General features: G+C 36.8%; 1 protein-coding gene across 2 annotated transcripts in view; it reads left to right on the plus strand.

Annotated features, from left to right (window-relative positions):
* Nucleotides 1-17,859, plus strand: part of ttll7 (tubulin tyrosine ligase-like family, member 7) — a 181,146-nt gene that overhangs the window by 64,604 nt on the left and 98,683 nt on the right. For both annotated transcript variants that reach the window (XM_062028630.1, XM_062028631.1), the window contains exons 10-11: nucleotides 15,691-15,785; nucleotides 16,591-16,738. In XM_062028630.1, the coding sequence (XP_061884614.1) occupies nucleotides 15,691-15,785; nucleotides 16,591-16,738 (243 nt within the window). The remainder of the gene's footprint in view (nucleotides 1-15,690; nucleotides 15,786-16,590; nucleotides 16,739-17,859) is intronic.

Raw genomic sequence — 17,859 nt, forward strand, 5'->3', positions numbered from 1 at the left:
CAATATTGCCAATTTTTTTGTTGTTCTTGTAAAATAGTGACATTTTTGGAGTAACATGATGACTTTTGTCATCCTTTTGCCAAGTAAAATTCCGATTATTGTTACAATATTGCCAACATTTTAAAGGCCTACTGAAATGATTTTTTTTTTATTTAAACGGGAATAGCAGATCCATTCTATGTGTCATACTTGATCATTTCGCGATATTGCCATATTTTTGCTGAAAGGATTTAGTAGAGAAAATCGACGATAAAGTTGGCAACTTTTGCTCGCTGATAAAAAAAAGCCTTGCCTGTAGCGGAAGTAGCGTGACGTCACAGGAGCTAGTATTCCTCACAATTCCCCGTTGTTTACAATGGAGCGAGAGAGATTCGGACCGAGAAAGTGATGATTACCCCATTAATTTGAGCCAGGATGAAAGATTCGTAGATGAGGAACGTTACAGTGAAGGACTTGAGAGACAGCGATGGACGTATCTTTTTTCGCTCTGACCGTAACTTAGGTACAAGCTGGCTCATTGGATTCCACACTCTCCTTTTTTTATTGTGGATCACAGATTTGTATGTTAAACCACCTGGGATACTATATCCTCTTGAAAATGAGAGTCGAGAACGCCAAATGGACATTCAGTGCCTTTTATCTCCACGACAATACATCGGCGAAATGCTTAAGCTACGAGCTAACGTGATAGCATCGTGCTTTAACTGCATATAGAAACAAAAGAAATAAAGCCCTGACTGGAAGGATAGATAGAAAATCAACAATACTATTAAACCGTGGACATGTAAATACACGGTTAATGCTTTCCAGGCTGGCGAAGGTTAACAATGCTGTGCTAACGACGCCATTGAAGCTAACTTAGCAACCGGACTGCACAGAGCTATGCTAAAAACATTAGCTCTCCACCTACGCCAGCCAGCCCTCATCTACTCATCAACACCCGTGCTCACCTGCGTTCCAGCGATCGGCAGAAGGACGAAGGACTTCACCCGATGCGTTTGGCGGCCCGGAGACGTAGGAAGTCAAGGTGAAGTCGGCGGCTAGCGCGGCTAGCGCTCCTACAAAGTCCTCCTACAAAGTCCTCCTGGTTGTGTTGCTGTAGTCCGCTGCTAATACACTGATCCCACCTACAACTGTCTTCTTTGCAGCCTTCATTGTTCATTAAACAAATTGCAAAAGATGTCCAGAATACTGTGGAATTATGAAATGAAAACAGAGCTTTTTGTATAGGATTCTACGGGGTACCATAACTTCCGTTACTCGGACTTCGTCACACGCATACGTCATCATACCGCGATGTTTCAGCCGGATATTTCCCGGGAAGTTTTAAAAGTCACTTTATAAGTTAACCCGGCCGTATTGGCATGTGTTGCAATGTTAAGATTTCATCATTGATATATAAACTATCAGACTGCGTGGTCGCTAGTAGTAGGTTTCAGTAGGCCTTTAATGTTGATTAACATGGGCAGAATTATTATAGTGTTCCCAATGTTAAAAGGATAAAGCCATTGTTTACACATTTGGTAAATAAATAACCAAAAAAATGTATATTTTGTTGTTTTCTTACTGTACCGAAAATGAACGGAACCGTGACCTCTAAACCGAGGTATGTACCGAACCGAAATTTTTGTGTATCGTTACACCCCTTATATATATATATATATATATATATATATATATATATATATATATATATATATATATATATATATATACTATATATATATATATATATATATATATATATATATATATATATATATATATATATATATATATATATATATAAAATATTTTGCTTTGCCAAATAGAAGAGGATATAATGAAGGATCGTTTCCTGACCTGACGGATTAGTGCTGTAATTTGACAAAGGATTTACAAGAGCGGTGGTGCTCCATTTGACTGCTGTTACATTGCGACAGAGTGTGTGTGTGTGTGTGTGTGTGTGTGTGTGTGTGTGTGTGTGTGTGTGTGTGTGTGTGTGTGTGTGTGTGTGTGTGTGTGTGTGACATGCTACACGGCAGTTGTTTCACTCCAGCAGTAATGATCCGCCCTGTGCGACTAGCAGCTCTCTATAATGTTCATCAATTAACATCCCTCACACACACACACACCACACACACACACACACACACACACACACACACACACACACACACACACACACACACACACACACACACACACACACACACACACACACACACACACACACAAACACACACACACACACACACACACACACACACGCACACAAAGTGTCTACTTCCTCTTTCATGCAACATTGACAGCAGCAGCCAAATGATTAGTCAGGGGACGAGTGTGGTGCTCCGGCTGTCAGCTCTGAAAAGAACTTCCTTGCTTGTGTCGCCTGTCGCTGCACTTTGTTTTTCAACACGCTGGAGGACGGCCTCCCTGCAAGGCCCTGAGCGTGAGTTTCATACACAAAGAGATGACTTTGCTACAGTTTCAGGTTAATTACCCTAAATTACCAGACTATAAGCCGCTACTTTTTTTTCCCCCTACGCTTTGAATCCCGCGGCTTATAAAACGCTGCGGTTAATTTATGGATTTTTCTTCGCTGACGGCCGTCATGTAAATAATGTTTTAAAAAAACCACGCATAAACACTGAACAGGTGTGTTACTGTTTGTGCTATGGTGCCATCTTTTGGTCAGCTTTTCTCAGTGCAGGTGCTGCATTGCCCTTCTGTTCAGACTGAGATTTCAACCGGAAGTACAATTGCCAATCCGTCTTCTAGCCGCCCATAGCGTTTCTACTCGTAGGGATCGACCAGGCCGATATTTGGCATTATAGCAGCACCCTGCCACCGTAGCCCCTCACCCCCCTCCTGTTGTGTAACATGTGTATGTGTGCTTACAAATATCAAGTTTCTTTTCTTGGCCTCGGTCTGGACCGCGCCTCCCCAAGAGCCCAGTCTGAGATGGACTTTTTTTTTTTTTTTTTACTCATCTTCCCCTTCAACCACCTTTCTCCACCTTTTAAGGGCCGCCGTAATCGTCAGCCTCGTCAGCCTTCCTGTTTTTTCTCCCTGTTTTAATGCTTGTTTAATCTTCAACAGAATTGTGCTGAAAACCCGAATTTCCCCCCCGGGGATAAACAAAGTATCTATCTATCTATCTTTTGTTTTGTTTGATCAGCCGTTTTATTGCCCAGTTACAGACACCTTTTGGAAACAATAAAGGTATGTAAATAAACATTTACAGAATATTTGTGTGTAAATAACTCATTTCACAACGTATATATCTGCGGCTTATAGTTCGATGCGGCTAATATGTGGAATTTTTTTTTATTTTTCTCAAATTTTGTGTGTGCGGTTTATAGACGGGTGCGCTTTGTAGTCTGGAAAATACAGTAATCTTCCACCAAATTGGAAAACATGTTATTTTGTAGACTAACAGATACCACATTGTTTCATTTGGAAATAATGAAGGTATGTAAATAAACATTTACAGAATATTTCTGTGTAAATTACTAATTTCACAACGTATATATCTGGGGCTTATAGTTGGTGCGGCTAATATATGGAATTTGTATTTATTTTTCTGAAATTTTGTGTGTGTGGCTTATAGACCGGTGTGCTTTTTAGTCTGGAAAATGCGGTAATCTTCCACCAAATGGGAAAACATGTTATTTTGTAGACTAAATGATACTACATTTTTTCATTTGGAAATAATGTAGGTATGTAAAAAAACATTTACAGAATATTTCTGTGTAAATAACTCATTTCACAACGTATATATCTGCGGCTTATAGTCCGGTGTGGCTAAAATATGGACTTTTTTATTATTTTTCTAAGATTTAGTAAGTGCGGCCTATAGACCGGTGCGCTTTGTAGTCTGGAAAATACAGTAATCTTCCACCAAATGGGAAAACATGTTATTTTGTAGACTAACAGATACTACATTGTTTCATTTGGAAACAATGAAGGTATGTAAATAAACATTTACAGAATATTTCTGTGTAAATAACTCATTTCACAACGTATATATCTGTGATTTATAGTACGGTGCGGCTAATACTCTACCGTTCAAAAGTTTGGGGTCACCCAAACAATTTAGTGGAATAGCCTTCATTTCTCAGAACAAGAATAGACTGTCGAGTTTCAGATGAAAGTTTCTTTTTCTGGCCATTTTGAGCGTTTAATTGAGCCCACAAGTGTGATGCTCCAGAAACTCAATCTGCTCAAAGGAAGGTCAGTTTTGTAGCTTCTGTAAGGAGCTAAAGTGTTTTCAGATGTGTGAACATGATTGCACAAGGGTTTTCTAATCATCAATTAGCCTTCTGAGCCAATGAGCAAACACATTGTACCATTAGAACACTGGAGTGATAGTTGCTGGAAATGGGCCTCTATACACCTATGTAGATATTGCACCAAAAAACCAGACGTTTGCAGCTAGAATAGTCATTTACCACATTAGCAATGTATAGAGTGTATTTCTTTCAAGTTAAGACTAGTTTAAAGTTATCTTCATTGAAAAGTACAGTGCTTTTCCTTCAAAAATAAGGACATTTACATGTGACACCAAACTTTTGAACGGTAGTGTATATGGACTTTTTTATTATTTTTCTAAGATTTAGTAAGTGCACTTTATAGTCTGGAAAATACAGTAATCTTCTTCCAAATGGGAAAACATGTTATTTTGTAGACTAACAGATACTACATTGCTTCATTTGGAAACAATGAAGGTATGTAAATAAACATTTACAGAATATTTCTGTGTAAATAACTCATTTCACAACGTATATATCTGGGACTTTTAGTCCGGTTTGGCTAATATATGAAGTTTTTATTTATTTTTTCTCAAATTTAGTGTGCGCTTTATATTCCGTAAAATAAGATACATCTATTTCAAACCATGTCACTATTTTTTACACTTCAAGTTCCTGTCCTGCCCAAACGTTACAAGTCGTGTCTCGATTCCCGAAAGCCAATCGGGTCCTCTTGGGTTTGTTTAGAACGTGACGGCTCAGCTTTCACAGCGGGTGTCATTGTGAATTACCCTCGCCTACGCCCGCTTGCTACCTGACCCGACACCGTCGTCCTCTCTCACGCCGTCGGTTGTCAGCGCGTGTTGTGGGACACGCACACTCGCTGGCAGGAAGTGGAAGTCCAACATGTGCAAAGTCAAAGCCAGGTGTGTACCTGGAAGCTCCGTGCTATCAAATAGAAGAAGCTGTCAAATGAAATGAGTCCTTTCCTGGGCATTGCTGCCTTTTTCTGTCAGGCTGCCGATTGAAAAGGAACACGTCTTCTTCTCACTTCCTCCACGCGGGCAAAAGTAGACTTCCAACCTTGAATCATTTGAGAAGAGGCTTGCTTTGTCAAGATGAACATGCAAATATATGCAGTCAAATTACACCCAAAACACAGAAATGTGTTCACTCACTCAACGATTCGCAAATATATTTACATTTTTTTTAATCATAGAAAATTGTTTTCATATTTGTCAATCGTTTGTTTACTTGCAGAAAATGGACTTGCAAATTTTTTTTTAATTGAAGGAAATATTTCTTTATTTTACCTGCACATTTTTTTTAGATTAATTTGTTCTTATATTTGCGGATTGTTTTTTTTGCTTGCAGACATTTTTCGTTCTTTTAATTGAAGAAAATTTTACTTTTTTTTTAGTTGCAAGTATTTTTTTTTACTTGCAGAATTATTTTATTTTTTTACCTGCGAATCATTCTTTCAATTGCAGGACATTTTTTGCATTAGCAAAACTTTTTTTTTTTTTTATAATTGAAGAAAATTATTTTTTTAACTTACGAATCGTTGGCCGTTTTTAATTGAAGAAGATTGTTTATATATTTGCGAATCTTTTTTTTTGCTTGCAAAAAGCTTTTGATACTTGTGAATTGTTTTTTGAATTGAATATTTTTTTAAATTTTACTTGCAAATTTTTGTATTAATTACAAAAAATTGTTGTCATATTTGTGAATCGTTTGTTTACTTGCAGAAAATGGACTTGCACATTTTTTTTTAATTGAAGGAAATATTTCTTTATTTTACCTGCACATTTTTTTAGATTCATTTGTTCTTATATTTGCGGATTGTTTTTTTTGCTTGCAGACATTTTTTAATACCCCTGTATCGTTCTTTTAATTGAACAAAAGTTTACTTTTTTTTTAGTTGCAAGTTTTTTTTTTTACTTGCAGAATTATTTTATTTTTTTACCTGCGAATCATTCTTTCAATTGCAGGACATTTTTTGCATTTGCAAATCTTTTTTTTTTTTTTTATAATTGAAGAAAATTATTTTTTTAACTTACGAATCGTTGGCCGTTTTTAATTGAAGAAGATTGTTTATATATTTGCGAATCTTTTTTTACTTGTGAATTGTTTTTTGAATTGAATATTTTTTTAAATTTTACTTGCAAATTTTTGTATTAATTACAAAAAATGGTTTTCATACTTGTGAATCGTTTGTTTACTTGCAGAAAATGTTTTTTTTTTACTTGTGAATCATTATTTTAGATGCATTTTTTTTGTTTGCATTTTTTTCTTTTTTTATAGTCCTATTTGATTTTTTAATTGAAGAAAATAGTTTTTGTACTTGTCAATTTTTTTTTTGATTGATTGGCAAATATATATAAAAAATGTTCAATTGATAAAGCGATTCGCAAAATTTTTTTAAATAAATACAATTTCTTCAATTAACAAAACAATTTGCAGGTAAAACATAATTTTCTTCAGTTAAAAACGATTCGCTAATATAAATACAATTTTCCAATATTAATGACTGTATTTTCCGGACTAAAGAGTGCACCAGTATACAAGCCACACCCACTACATTTTAGAAGAAAAAAACGTTTCCATATATAAGTCGCACTGGACTATAAGTGTCAGATATATATTTTGTGAAATGAGTTATTTACACATCATTTTTTTGTAAAACTTTATTTACATATCTTAATTGTTTCCAAACGGTGTCTGTAACAAGGCAGTAAAATGGATGATCAAACAAAACAGAAGTCTTGGTCATGGAGCCACTCGCTGCGCAAGCTAGCTCTCCAATTAGCTTAAAAGACACAGTAACTCCACGCTGACGTTTTGGTGAATTGACAGAGGAATTTGTGAAAGTGAAACAGTACAAAAAGAATGTCATTATAAGTTAATAATACTAACACAGGCACTTGTAGACGTGTTGGTATATTAACTAATGCTTGAGTACGTTACGATAGCATGTAGAACTATGCATGAAAACACACATCACAGGCTTTAGTATGAATAGTTTTAGTTATATTGTAAAACTTCTACGAGTTGCTTGGAGTGATGAATGAAGAATCCATACGAGTAGAAACGCTATGGACGCTTATTTTCCGATTCACGGCATCAAAACAGGAAGTAGTACATTTTCAACCTGCAATATCTGCAGTGAGCAAACTTGTCCACAAGATGGCACCAAAGCACAAACAATAACACCTTTTCAGTGTCTCTGCTTGGGTTTAACGCAAACTATTGAACACCAAACATTAGCGAAACACAAAAAATCCATAAATTAGCCGCTTTAGGAAAAAAGAAGCGGCTTATAGTCCGGAATTTACGGTAGATTTATATTTAATTTTTCCAGAATATTTTCAAATATAGAAGTACAACAGTCTAATAAGTACACAATTAACATAAAGCTTCGTTCAGAGCCACCTGATGTCCCCCGAAAGATAAAACAATACACAAAAGTTAGTCATCATAAACTGGAGATCGCTAACTCTTAGTTAATGACGTGCAATTAAGTCAAAACTATTATTTTTTTATGGCAAAAAAAAAGTTTTCTACCAAAATATTCAGGTCTTTTCTTAAAGTTAATGTAAATTACACCAGCGGGTCATTTACTTCCATTAATCGTGACTAATCAAAAAGTGTGATACATCTGCTTGAATGCATGGTGTAGTGAGTACTAATCAGGTGGTGATGCAGACCACTTCTTGACACAACCGTGGGTAATCCTGCCGTCCTCAAACTGAAGGGAAGTTATTTATTTTGCATTGAAGAAAATAAAACCATGGGATCATTTGTTTTCCATAAGTTTCACTCTAAAACCAATCAAATAACAATAAATTCACCACATTGCTAGCGGTGAGGACACAGCCCCTTCTCTCAAGGTCAAACAATGACATCGTCATAAACACAGGAAGTGGTCATGGATGAAAGTTCCTGGTGGCGTCCGTAAGACAAGTAGACATCGCCTGGCACCCCCCGGTTTAGGTGGAGCGTGAATTGGCATGACCACACCTCAAGCCCCTCCCCTTCCTGCAACGTTCCTCTTTTTTTTGGTTTTGTTTAGCACTGTCAGAATAATTGTGTCTAAGTTATCACAAAACTTTGCGTTTCAATGAGTTCCCGGCGAGCAGACAAAAGCTGTCTTTGATCCTACCTTGTAAAACTCCACTGTGTAGGATGGGAAGCGACATGAAGGTGTCGGTTTCTTTGATGTATTGTAATCCACAGGAAGATTTTGTCTTGGCCCGAGATCTACAAAGTGGAGAGGAAGCAGGACCTGACCCCCCCCTCCGGGCACCTTTTCTTTGAACTGTTTTGTGACCAAAAGCAGAGGCTGTTTACGACCCTTGTCCCCTTAGAAACAGCTGTTGCCATGTAATCAGGGAAAGTCCAAATAAAAGAGGAGGCGTACGATCTTTCGTCAGAGCGTGGTGGAAGACTGCACAAAGAGTACAGCCCTGACGTTTCTCCTCAATGAGCTAAATTGAATTCTGTCTCTGTTCAATTCCTTGCTTCTTGCCTGTTTAATAGATGTCATCAGTGTTTGAACCTGACAAGCACGCTGTCGCCGATCGCCTCAAGATTAGTTTACTTTACCCCTCAGAGACCTCCTCCCCTGTTTGAGTGCACTTGGTGTTTTGTGGGGACCGACCTGCAAAAGCCAGTGTAAACCGATGCTCGCTCACACACACACACACACACACACACACACACACACACACACACACACACACACACACACACACACACACACACACACACACACACACACACACACACACACACACACACACACACACACACACACACACACACACACACACATTCTTGTATGTGTTACCTTCGTCACCAGCCTTTCTAGACATATAAAGATTTGTATTGTCAACATTAATAATATGTACATACTATGCAAATATAAAAAAGCTTGTTGTGAAAAAAGAGTTGGAATTTCACAAGAAAAACTTGTTGTTGGCAGTATTATGATAAAAGTCGTCATTTTACGCAACGCAAGTCAACAAATTACAAGAAAAAGTGAACATTTGTGCAATATTATGATAAAAGTTGGAATTTTACGCAATAACAGTCGCAATTTTACGAGAAAAGCTTAAAATTTAGGCAATTTTGTGAAAAGAGGCGTAATTTTACTCAACAAAAGTCACAATTTTTTAAGAAAACTTAAAAATTTGGGCAATATTATAATAATAATAATTTGAATTTTACTCCAAAAATGTCACTGTTTTCCAAGAACAACAAAAAAAAGGGCAATATTGTGATAAAAGTCAGAATTTTATATGACAAATGTCACCGTTTTGCATTAAAAAGTAATACTTTTACATAAAAAAGTAACAATTTGACATGAAAACGTAATACATTTCGGAGAAAATATTGCAATATTACATAAACAGAAATAATATGAGACATTTTTCCCAATTATAAGAATAAAGTGGACACAGTGAGAAAAAGACTGCTTTTAGTTATTTGTTGTACTTTTGTATTTTTTGTTGGTAATTGTTTTTTTAATCTTAATTACTTCAAGTTATTACAGTATGTTTTTATATACAGTAAATATTTTATTTATTTTAAAAAAAAAATACATTTTGGCCAAAGAGGGTGCATTTCAATTTCTTAAACACACACACACACACACACACACACACACACACACACACACACACACACACACACACACACACACACACACACACACACACACACACACACACACACACACACACACACACACACACACACACACACACACACACACACACACACACACACACATTCTTGTATGTGTTACCTTCGTCACCAGCCTTTCTAGACATATAAAGATTTGTATTGTCAACATTAATAATATATACATACTATGCAAATATAAAAAAGCTTGTTGTGAAAAAAGAGTTGGAATTTCACAAGAAAAAGGTCACAATTTCACAAGGAAAACTTAGAATGTTGGCAGTATTATGATAAAAGTTGTAATTTTACTCAACGCAAGTCAACATTTTACAAGAAAAAGTGAACATTTGTGCAATATTATGATAAAAGTTGGAATTTTACGCAATAACAGTCGCGATTTTACGAGAAAAGCTTAAAATTTAGGCAATTTTGTGAAAAGAGGCGTAATTTTACTCAACAAAATTCACAATTTTTTAAGAAAACTTAAACATTTTGGCAATATTATAATAACGATAATTTGAATTTTACTCCAAAAATGTCACTGTTTTCCAAGAACAAAAAAAAAAGGGCAATTTTGTGATAAAAGTCAGAATTTTATATGACAAATGTCACCATTTTGCATTAAAAAGTAATACTTTTACATAAAAAAGTAACAATTTGACATGAAAACGTAATACATTTCGGAGAAAATATTGCAATATTACATAAACAGAAATAATATGAGACATTTTTCCCAATTATAAGAATAAAGTGGACACAGTGAGAAAAAGACTGCTTTTAGTTATTTGTTGTACTTTTGTATTTTTTGTTGGTAATTGTTTTTTAATCTAAATTACTTACTTCAAGTTATTACAGTATGTTTTTATATACAGTAAATATTTTATTTATTTAAAAAAAAAAAAACATTTTGGCCAAAGAGGGTGCATTTCAATTTCTTAAACACACACACACACACACACACACACACACACACATACACACACACACACACACACACACATTCTTGTATGTGTTACCTTCGTCACCAGCCTTTCTAGACATATAAAGATTTGTATTGTCAACATTAATAATATATACATACTATGCAAATATAAAAAAGCTTGTTGTGAAAAAAGAGTTGGAATTTCACAAGAAAAAGGTCACAATTTCACAAGAAAACTTAGAATGTTGGCAGTATTATGATAAAAGTCGTAATTTTACTCAACGCAAGTCAACATTTTACAAGAAAAAGTGAACATTTGTGCAATATTATGATAAAAGTTGGAATTTTACGCAACAACAGTCGCGATTTTACAAGAAAAGCTTAAAATTTAGGCAATTTTGTGAAAAGAGGCGTAATTTTACTCAACAAAATTCACAATTTTTTAAGAAAACTTAAAAATTTTGGCAATATTATAATAACAATAATTTGAATTTTACTCCAAAAATGTCACTGTTTTCCAAGAACAACAAAAAAATGGGCAATATTGTGATAAAAGTCAGAATTTTATATGACAAATGTCACCGTTTTGCATTAAAAAGTAATACTTTTACATAAAAAAGTAACAATTTTACATGAAAACGTAATACATTTCGGAGAAAATATTGCAATATTACATAAACAGAAATAATATGAGACATTTTTCCCAATTATAAGAATAAAGTGGACACAGTGAGAAAAAGACTGCTTTTAGTTATTTGTTGTACTTTTGTATTTTTTGTTGGTAATTGTTTTTTTAATCTTAATTACTTACTTCAAGTTATTACAGTATGGTTTTATATACAGTAAATATTTTATTTATTTAAAAAAAAAAAAAAACATTTTGGCCAAAGGGGGTGCATTTCAATTTCTTAAACACACACACACACACACACACACACACACACACACACACACACACACACACACACACACACACACACACACACACACACACACACACACACACTTATTGTCCTCCTGTAAAGTGAGAAGACGCTGAGGTCGAAGGTTAGTCTTCTCGCCTCCTTTCACTGAACTGCAGGGGCCAGAGATAAAGCGCCTTTTTCCCGGCCGACTCCAGGTGGCAGTAGTCACCTGCCGAGAGCTTTATTAGGGAGTAATTCGAATGATGTATGGGAGCGTCTGCATCCATCCGCATCCATTTTCCTCCAAGATGACTGTTTGATAGAAGAAGTATCAAATTAGGGCCGCACATCGCTCATATGCACCTCAGCATTTACTCATTTATCATCAGCTGCCTGTGAGACTCCGTCAGGCACAAGATGTATGTTGCATGTAAATCACCAACGTGTGTGTCTGCGTGTGTGTGTGTGTGTGTGTATGTGTGTGTGTGTGTGTGTGTGTCTGTGTGTGTGTGGGATGCTCGCAAGAAAATCCATACACAGTGGTGGTCACAAGTGTACATACACGTGTAAAGAACATGATGTCATGGCTGTGTTGACTTTACAATCATTTCTACAACTCTTATTTGTTTGTGATGTAGTGATTGGAGCACATACTTGTTGCTCACTAAAAACATTCATGAAGTTTGCTTCTTTGATGAATTTATTATGGGTCTACTGAAAATGTGAGGGTGAAAAGTATACATACAGCAATGTTAATATTTGCTTCCTTGGCAAGTTGACCTGCAATAAGGCGCTTTTGGTAGCCATCCACAAGCTTCTGCTTGACCACTAAATTGCTGCAGTTCAGCTAAATGTGTTGCTTTTCTGACATCAATCAATCAATCAATGTTTATTTACATTCACTGGTTTGAATGTAACTTAGATATTGGGTTTCACTATGTAAAGCGCTTTGAGTCACTTGAGAAAAAGCGCTATATAAATGTAATTCACTTCACTTCACTTACATGGACTTGTTTCTTCAGCATTGTCCACACCTTTAAGTCAGAACATTGTAAAACCTTCATTCTAGCCTGATTTAGCCATTCCTTTACCACTTTTGAGGTGTGTTTGGGGTCATCGTCCTGTTGGAACACCCAACTGCGCCCAACCTCCGGGCTGATGATTTTAGCTTGTCCTGAACAATTTGGAGCTAATCCTCCTTTTTCATTGTCCCATTTAAAGCAGCAGTTCCATTGTGGGAATTTTTCCAGTTCATTAAACAACTTTGTTTTTTTGTCCTGATTAAGAGGAATTATTTGATGGTTGAAAAGTAGTCGCCAAAAAAAATTCTGGAAAATTCTGGGATTTTTTTGAACTTGGAAAAATGATAGTTTGAATGTCCAGGATGGTGGAATGTGTTGAAGGTGGAATGGTTGGATTGGGGTGAAAAATGTGGAAATTGTGCAACTTGGAAAAATGTCCCATTCATTTTGAATGGGGGGAAAAATGTCCCTGAAAACTGGGAATTCTTGGAAATCCGGGAATTTTTTTTTTAATTGTTGAAGGAGAGCACACCATTTTGAAAATGTTGAATATTTTGGCGTTGAATCGGATGAAAAATTGTGAAACTTTGAAAAATGTCCCATTGATGTCCCATGAAAATGTGGACATTTTAGGAAAAGTGGGATTTTTTTTTTTTAGAAAATGTTAAGACTTGAGTTTCCTCCTTTTTCATTGTCCCATTTAAAGCAGCAGTTCCATTGTGGGAATTTTTCCAGTTCAACAAACAACTTTGTTTTTTTGTCCTGATTAAGAGGAATTATTTGACGGTTGAAAAGTAGTCGCCAGAAAAAAGGGTGGAAATAGGGCTTTGCAAAACCTGGAATTCTGGAAAATTCTGGGATTTTTTTGAACTTGGAAAAATGATAGTTTGAATGTCCAGGATGGTGGAATGTGTTGAAGGTGGAATGGTTGGATTGGGGTGAAAAATGTGGCAATTGTGTAACTTGGAAAAATGTCCCTGAAAACTGGGAATTCTTGGAAATCCGGGAATTTTTTTTTTAATTGTTGAAGGAGAGCACACAATTTTGAAAATGTTGAATATTTTGGCGTTGGAACGGTTTGAATCGGATGAAAAATTGTGAAACTTTGAAAAATGTCCCATGAAAATGTGGACATTTTGGGAAAAGTGGGATTTTTTTTTTTAGAAAATGTTAAGACTTGAGTTTGGAGCTAATCCTCCTTTTTCATTGTCCCATTTAAAGCAGCAGTTCCATTGTGGGAATGTTTCCAGTTCAACAAACAACTTTGTTTTTTTGTCCTGATTAAGAGGAATTATTTGACGGTTAAAAAGTAGTCGCCAGAAAAAAAGGGTGGAAATAGGGCTTTGCAAAACCTGGAATTCTGGAAAATTCTGGGATTTTTTTGAACTTGGAAAAATGATAGTTTGAATGTCCAGGATGGTGGAATGTGTTGAAGGTGGAATGGTTGGATTGGGTTGAAAAATGTGGCAATTGTGCAACTTGGAAAAATGTCCCATTCATTTTGAATGGGGGAAAAATGTCCCTGAAAACTGGGAATTCTTGGAAATCCGGGAATTTTTTTTTTAATTCTTGAAGGAGAGCACACCATTTTGAAAATGTTGAATATTTTGGCGTTGAATCGGATGAAAAATTGTGCAACTTTGAAAAATGTCCCACTGATGTCCCATGAAAATGTGGACATTTTGGGAAAAGTGGGATTTTTTTTAGAAAATGTTAAGACTTGAGTTTGGAGCTAATCCTCCTTTTTCATTGTCCCATTTAAAGCAGCAGTTCCATTGGCAGCAAAACAGGCCCAGAGCATAATACTACCACCACCATGCTTGACGGTAGGCATGGTGTTCCTGGGATTAAAGGCCTCACCTTTTCTCCTCCACCATATTGCTGGGTATTGTGGCCAAACAGCTCCATAGTTTGCCCTGTTATTCTTATTTAATTATGGAAATGAATTGTTGTTATGCAGTAATTATTTAAATACTATTATTATATCGATCGATACCGATAATTATTGAAACTGTTTTTGACCTATGGAAAATAAGGAGCAGAAGAAAAATATATTTGATTGTAAATGTAACTTCCTGTGATTCCCTCAGCTATCAAGGCCTGAAAGGAAATGTCAACACAAACATGAAAACACTCCAACAATGTCAACAAAATAGTCAAATCACATTGAACACTTAACTATAATCTCTTAAAAATAAGGAATATGTAAGAAATGTTTCATAAAGTGTTAGAAAATAGTGTGAAAATGTCAACAGAGAGCAACCTGAGAAGAACAATTTTCTGCAGGTTCAGTGGCAGGAAGTTACAGCAGTGCTCTAAAGGGTGAGCTAAGGTGGTGTGGTGTTAGCGGTCTTGCCTTGCATCATGCACACACCACATTGGTGTGACTACGCTCCCTTTGAAAACATACACAAACGGACCTCTTTGATCCACAATTTCTTCAACGTGACTTTCTCTTCTCACTCCATGCAAACGTGATAGTGGATACTGTCACCTGATTGGCTGTTAACGTGTCACTCTCACTGATCACTTCCTGCGTTGCTAGGTTACCAGAGAGCGAGTGTCTTTGTTCATGCAACCGACCTCACTTCTATACTCCCGCTTTTTTACAACAACAAACAATCAAATCAAACACACTTTTCTATTGATATCAATGACGTGTCTATCGCGATATATGTTGATATCGTTGTATCGCCCAGCTGTAGTTCATAATCATAGGAATGATAAATCCTACTCCGCTTTTTGCTGAGAGGAGCTCAGTTTAAAAAAACATGACTTTTCCTGTTTTTCATAGATTGTATTTTCTGGCCTTGTCCGTGTAGAAAACAGCAAGTGGTGATTGTGACCCGGCTGAGAGGCAACACTGACCAAGAGTGGAGAAATAATACTCTTTTTCAAACTTCTCTCCTCCTCTCCATTGACAGATCAATCGAGCGCCGAGCTTTGGGACGGATCAGAAGATTGATTTGGACGTGAAGAGAGGAGTTCTGCTGGGCGCTCTGAAACTGCTCAACATCAGGTAATCTTCTCCTTTCTTTTCAACTGTTTCAATAAGACAACCTCAGGCTTTATTTGAGGGGTTTCACAGCACACCCCTAAAGTCCACTACGTTTGTCTGAGTCCAAACTTGTTGGCTTGGGGGCCGCATTGGGATAAAAAACTTCATGCAAAGTATATTGCCAATATGATGTGGCTCCACCTTTTGCTTCAACTCTTCTGGGAAGGCTGTCCACAAGGTGGCCGAGTGTGTTTATAGCAATTTTCCACCATTCTTCCAAAATTGGTGAGGTCACGCACTGATGTTGGTGGAGAAGGTCTGGCTCTCAGTCTCCGTTCTAATTCATCCCAAAGGTGTTCTATCCGGTTCAGGTCAGGACTCTGTGCAGGCCAGTCAAGTTGAGTCACATGTTCACCATCAATGATTGTTGACACTGCCCCTGAGTCACATGTTCACCATCAATGATTGTTGACACTGCTCCTGAGTCACATGTTCACCATCAATGATTGATGGTGAACTATTCCTTCAACAACAACAACACTACTAGTCATCGCAGACTTCATGAGAGACAAGAAACATAATAAATCAATCACTTACTGTACAATGTCTGCTCTCACTGGGATAATTTTTTAATGTTTATTGTACTCTCATTAGCTGCATTGTTAGCCGCCTCTTACTTGCCATATTTTACGAATGAGAAAAAAAAAGAAAAATATTGTGTTGTTGTCTTAAAGGTTGTGAATGATTGTGAAACACTCCAAAAGAAAAGTGCATGTGTTGTGTTATGTTGTGTTGTTTTGACTCACATTTGTTGTCGTGCTTGTAGAGCCAGCGATAAAAAACGCAACCTGGCCCAGCAGAAAGCCGAGGCCCAGAGGCGTCTCTACGGCCACGGATCTGTAAAGAAGCTCTCGGCTGCGTCCTCGGACTGGGAGAGACAGCGGCACACCTTGGAGCGAAGGCGGGAAGAGCTCGTAAGTTGTCCACAAATGAAACCCTTTCAAGCTTGTGCGGATAAAAAGATCCAAAGATTGGAAAATGCACAAATAACTAGAATTTGCAAACTGCCGAGACGCGTGAGTGAAATGTGAAGTGAAGTGCTTGATTGTCCAGGCTGAGTGGAGAGTGTGGGTGTTGGAACACTTCCAATCGGTTGAGAAATGTGGGAATTGTGCAAGTTAGAAAAATGGCCCATTCATTTTCTATGGGGGGAAATTCCTGGAAATTTTGGAACAACCGGGAATTTTGGGAAAGGGAAAATGTTTTGCCTTCGAGATCTCGGAAGAGTAGTGTGTGTGTGGATGGTTGAAAGGTCCGAATCATTCGAATGGGAATTTCCTGGAAATTTGGGAATTTCGTGAAAACCTGGAATTTTTGAACATATTGATACTAGCACAACTGTCCTAGATGATATGAATGGGTTGGTGTTGGAAGTTTACCAATCGGTTGAAAAATGTTGACAAAGTACAGTTTGAATTGAGAATTGGTAAGTCGGAATTCCTGGAATTTTGGGAAAATCGTGAATTCGTACGAAAATAAAAATGATTAACATTTGTTATCCCAACTATGAGGAATGTTTTGAAGGTGGAATGGTCAAAAACGGTTAAAAAATGTGCACTCTGAAAACTTTCCAGGAAGAGGTGAAAATATGGCAATGGAAAACCGGGAATTCTGGGAAGTCCTGGAATTTTTTTGAACTTGGGAAATAGTAGGTTGAAGAGAGTGGGTGTTGGAACACTTCCAATCGGTTGAGAAATGTGGGAATTGTGCAAGTTAGAAAAATGGCCCATTCATTTTCTATGGGGGGAAATTCCTGGAAATTTTGGAACAACCAGGAATTTTGGGAAAGGGAAAATGTTTTGCCTTCGAGATCTCGGAAGAGTAGTGTGTGTGTGGATGGTTGAAAGGTCCGAATCATTCGAATGGGAATTCCCTGGAAATTTGGGAATTTCGTGAAAATCTGGAATTTTTGCACATATTGATACTAGTACAACTGTCCTAGATGATATGAATGGGTTTGTGTTGGAATTTTTCCAATCGGTTGCAAAAATGTTGACGAAGTACAGTTTGAATTGAGAATTGGTATTTCGGAATT

The sequence above is a fragment of the Entelurus aequoreus genome, linkage group LG19 (genome assembly GCF_033978785.1).
Source record: "Entelurus aequoreus isolate RoL-2023_Sb linkage group LG19, RoL_Eaeq_v1.1, whole genome shotgun sequence".
NCBI classification, from domain to species: domain Eukaryota; kingdom Metazoa; phylum Chordata; class Actinopteri; order Syngnathiformes; family Syngnathidae; genus Entelurus; species Entelurus aequoreus.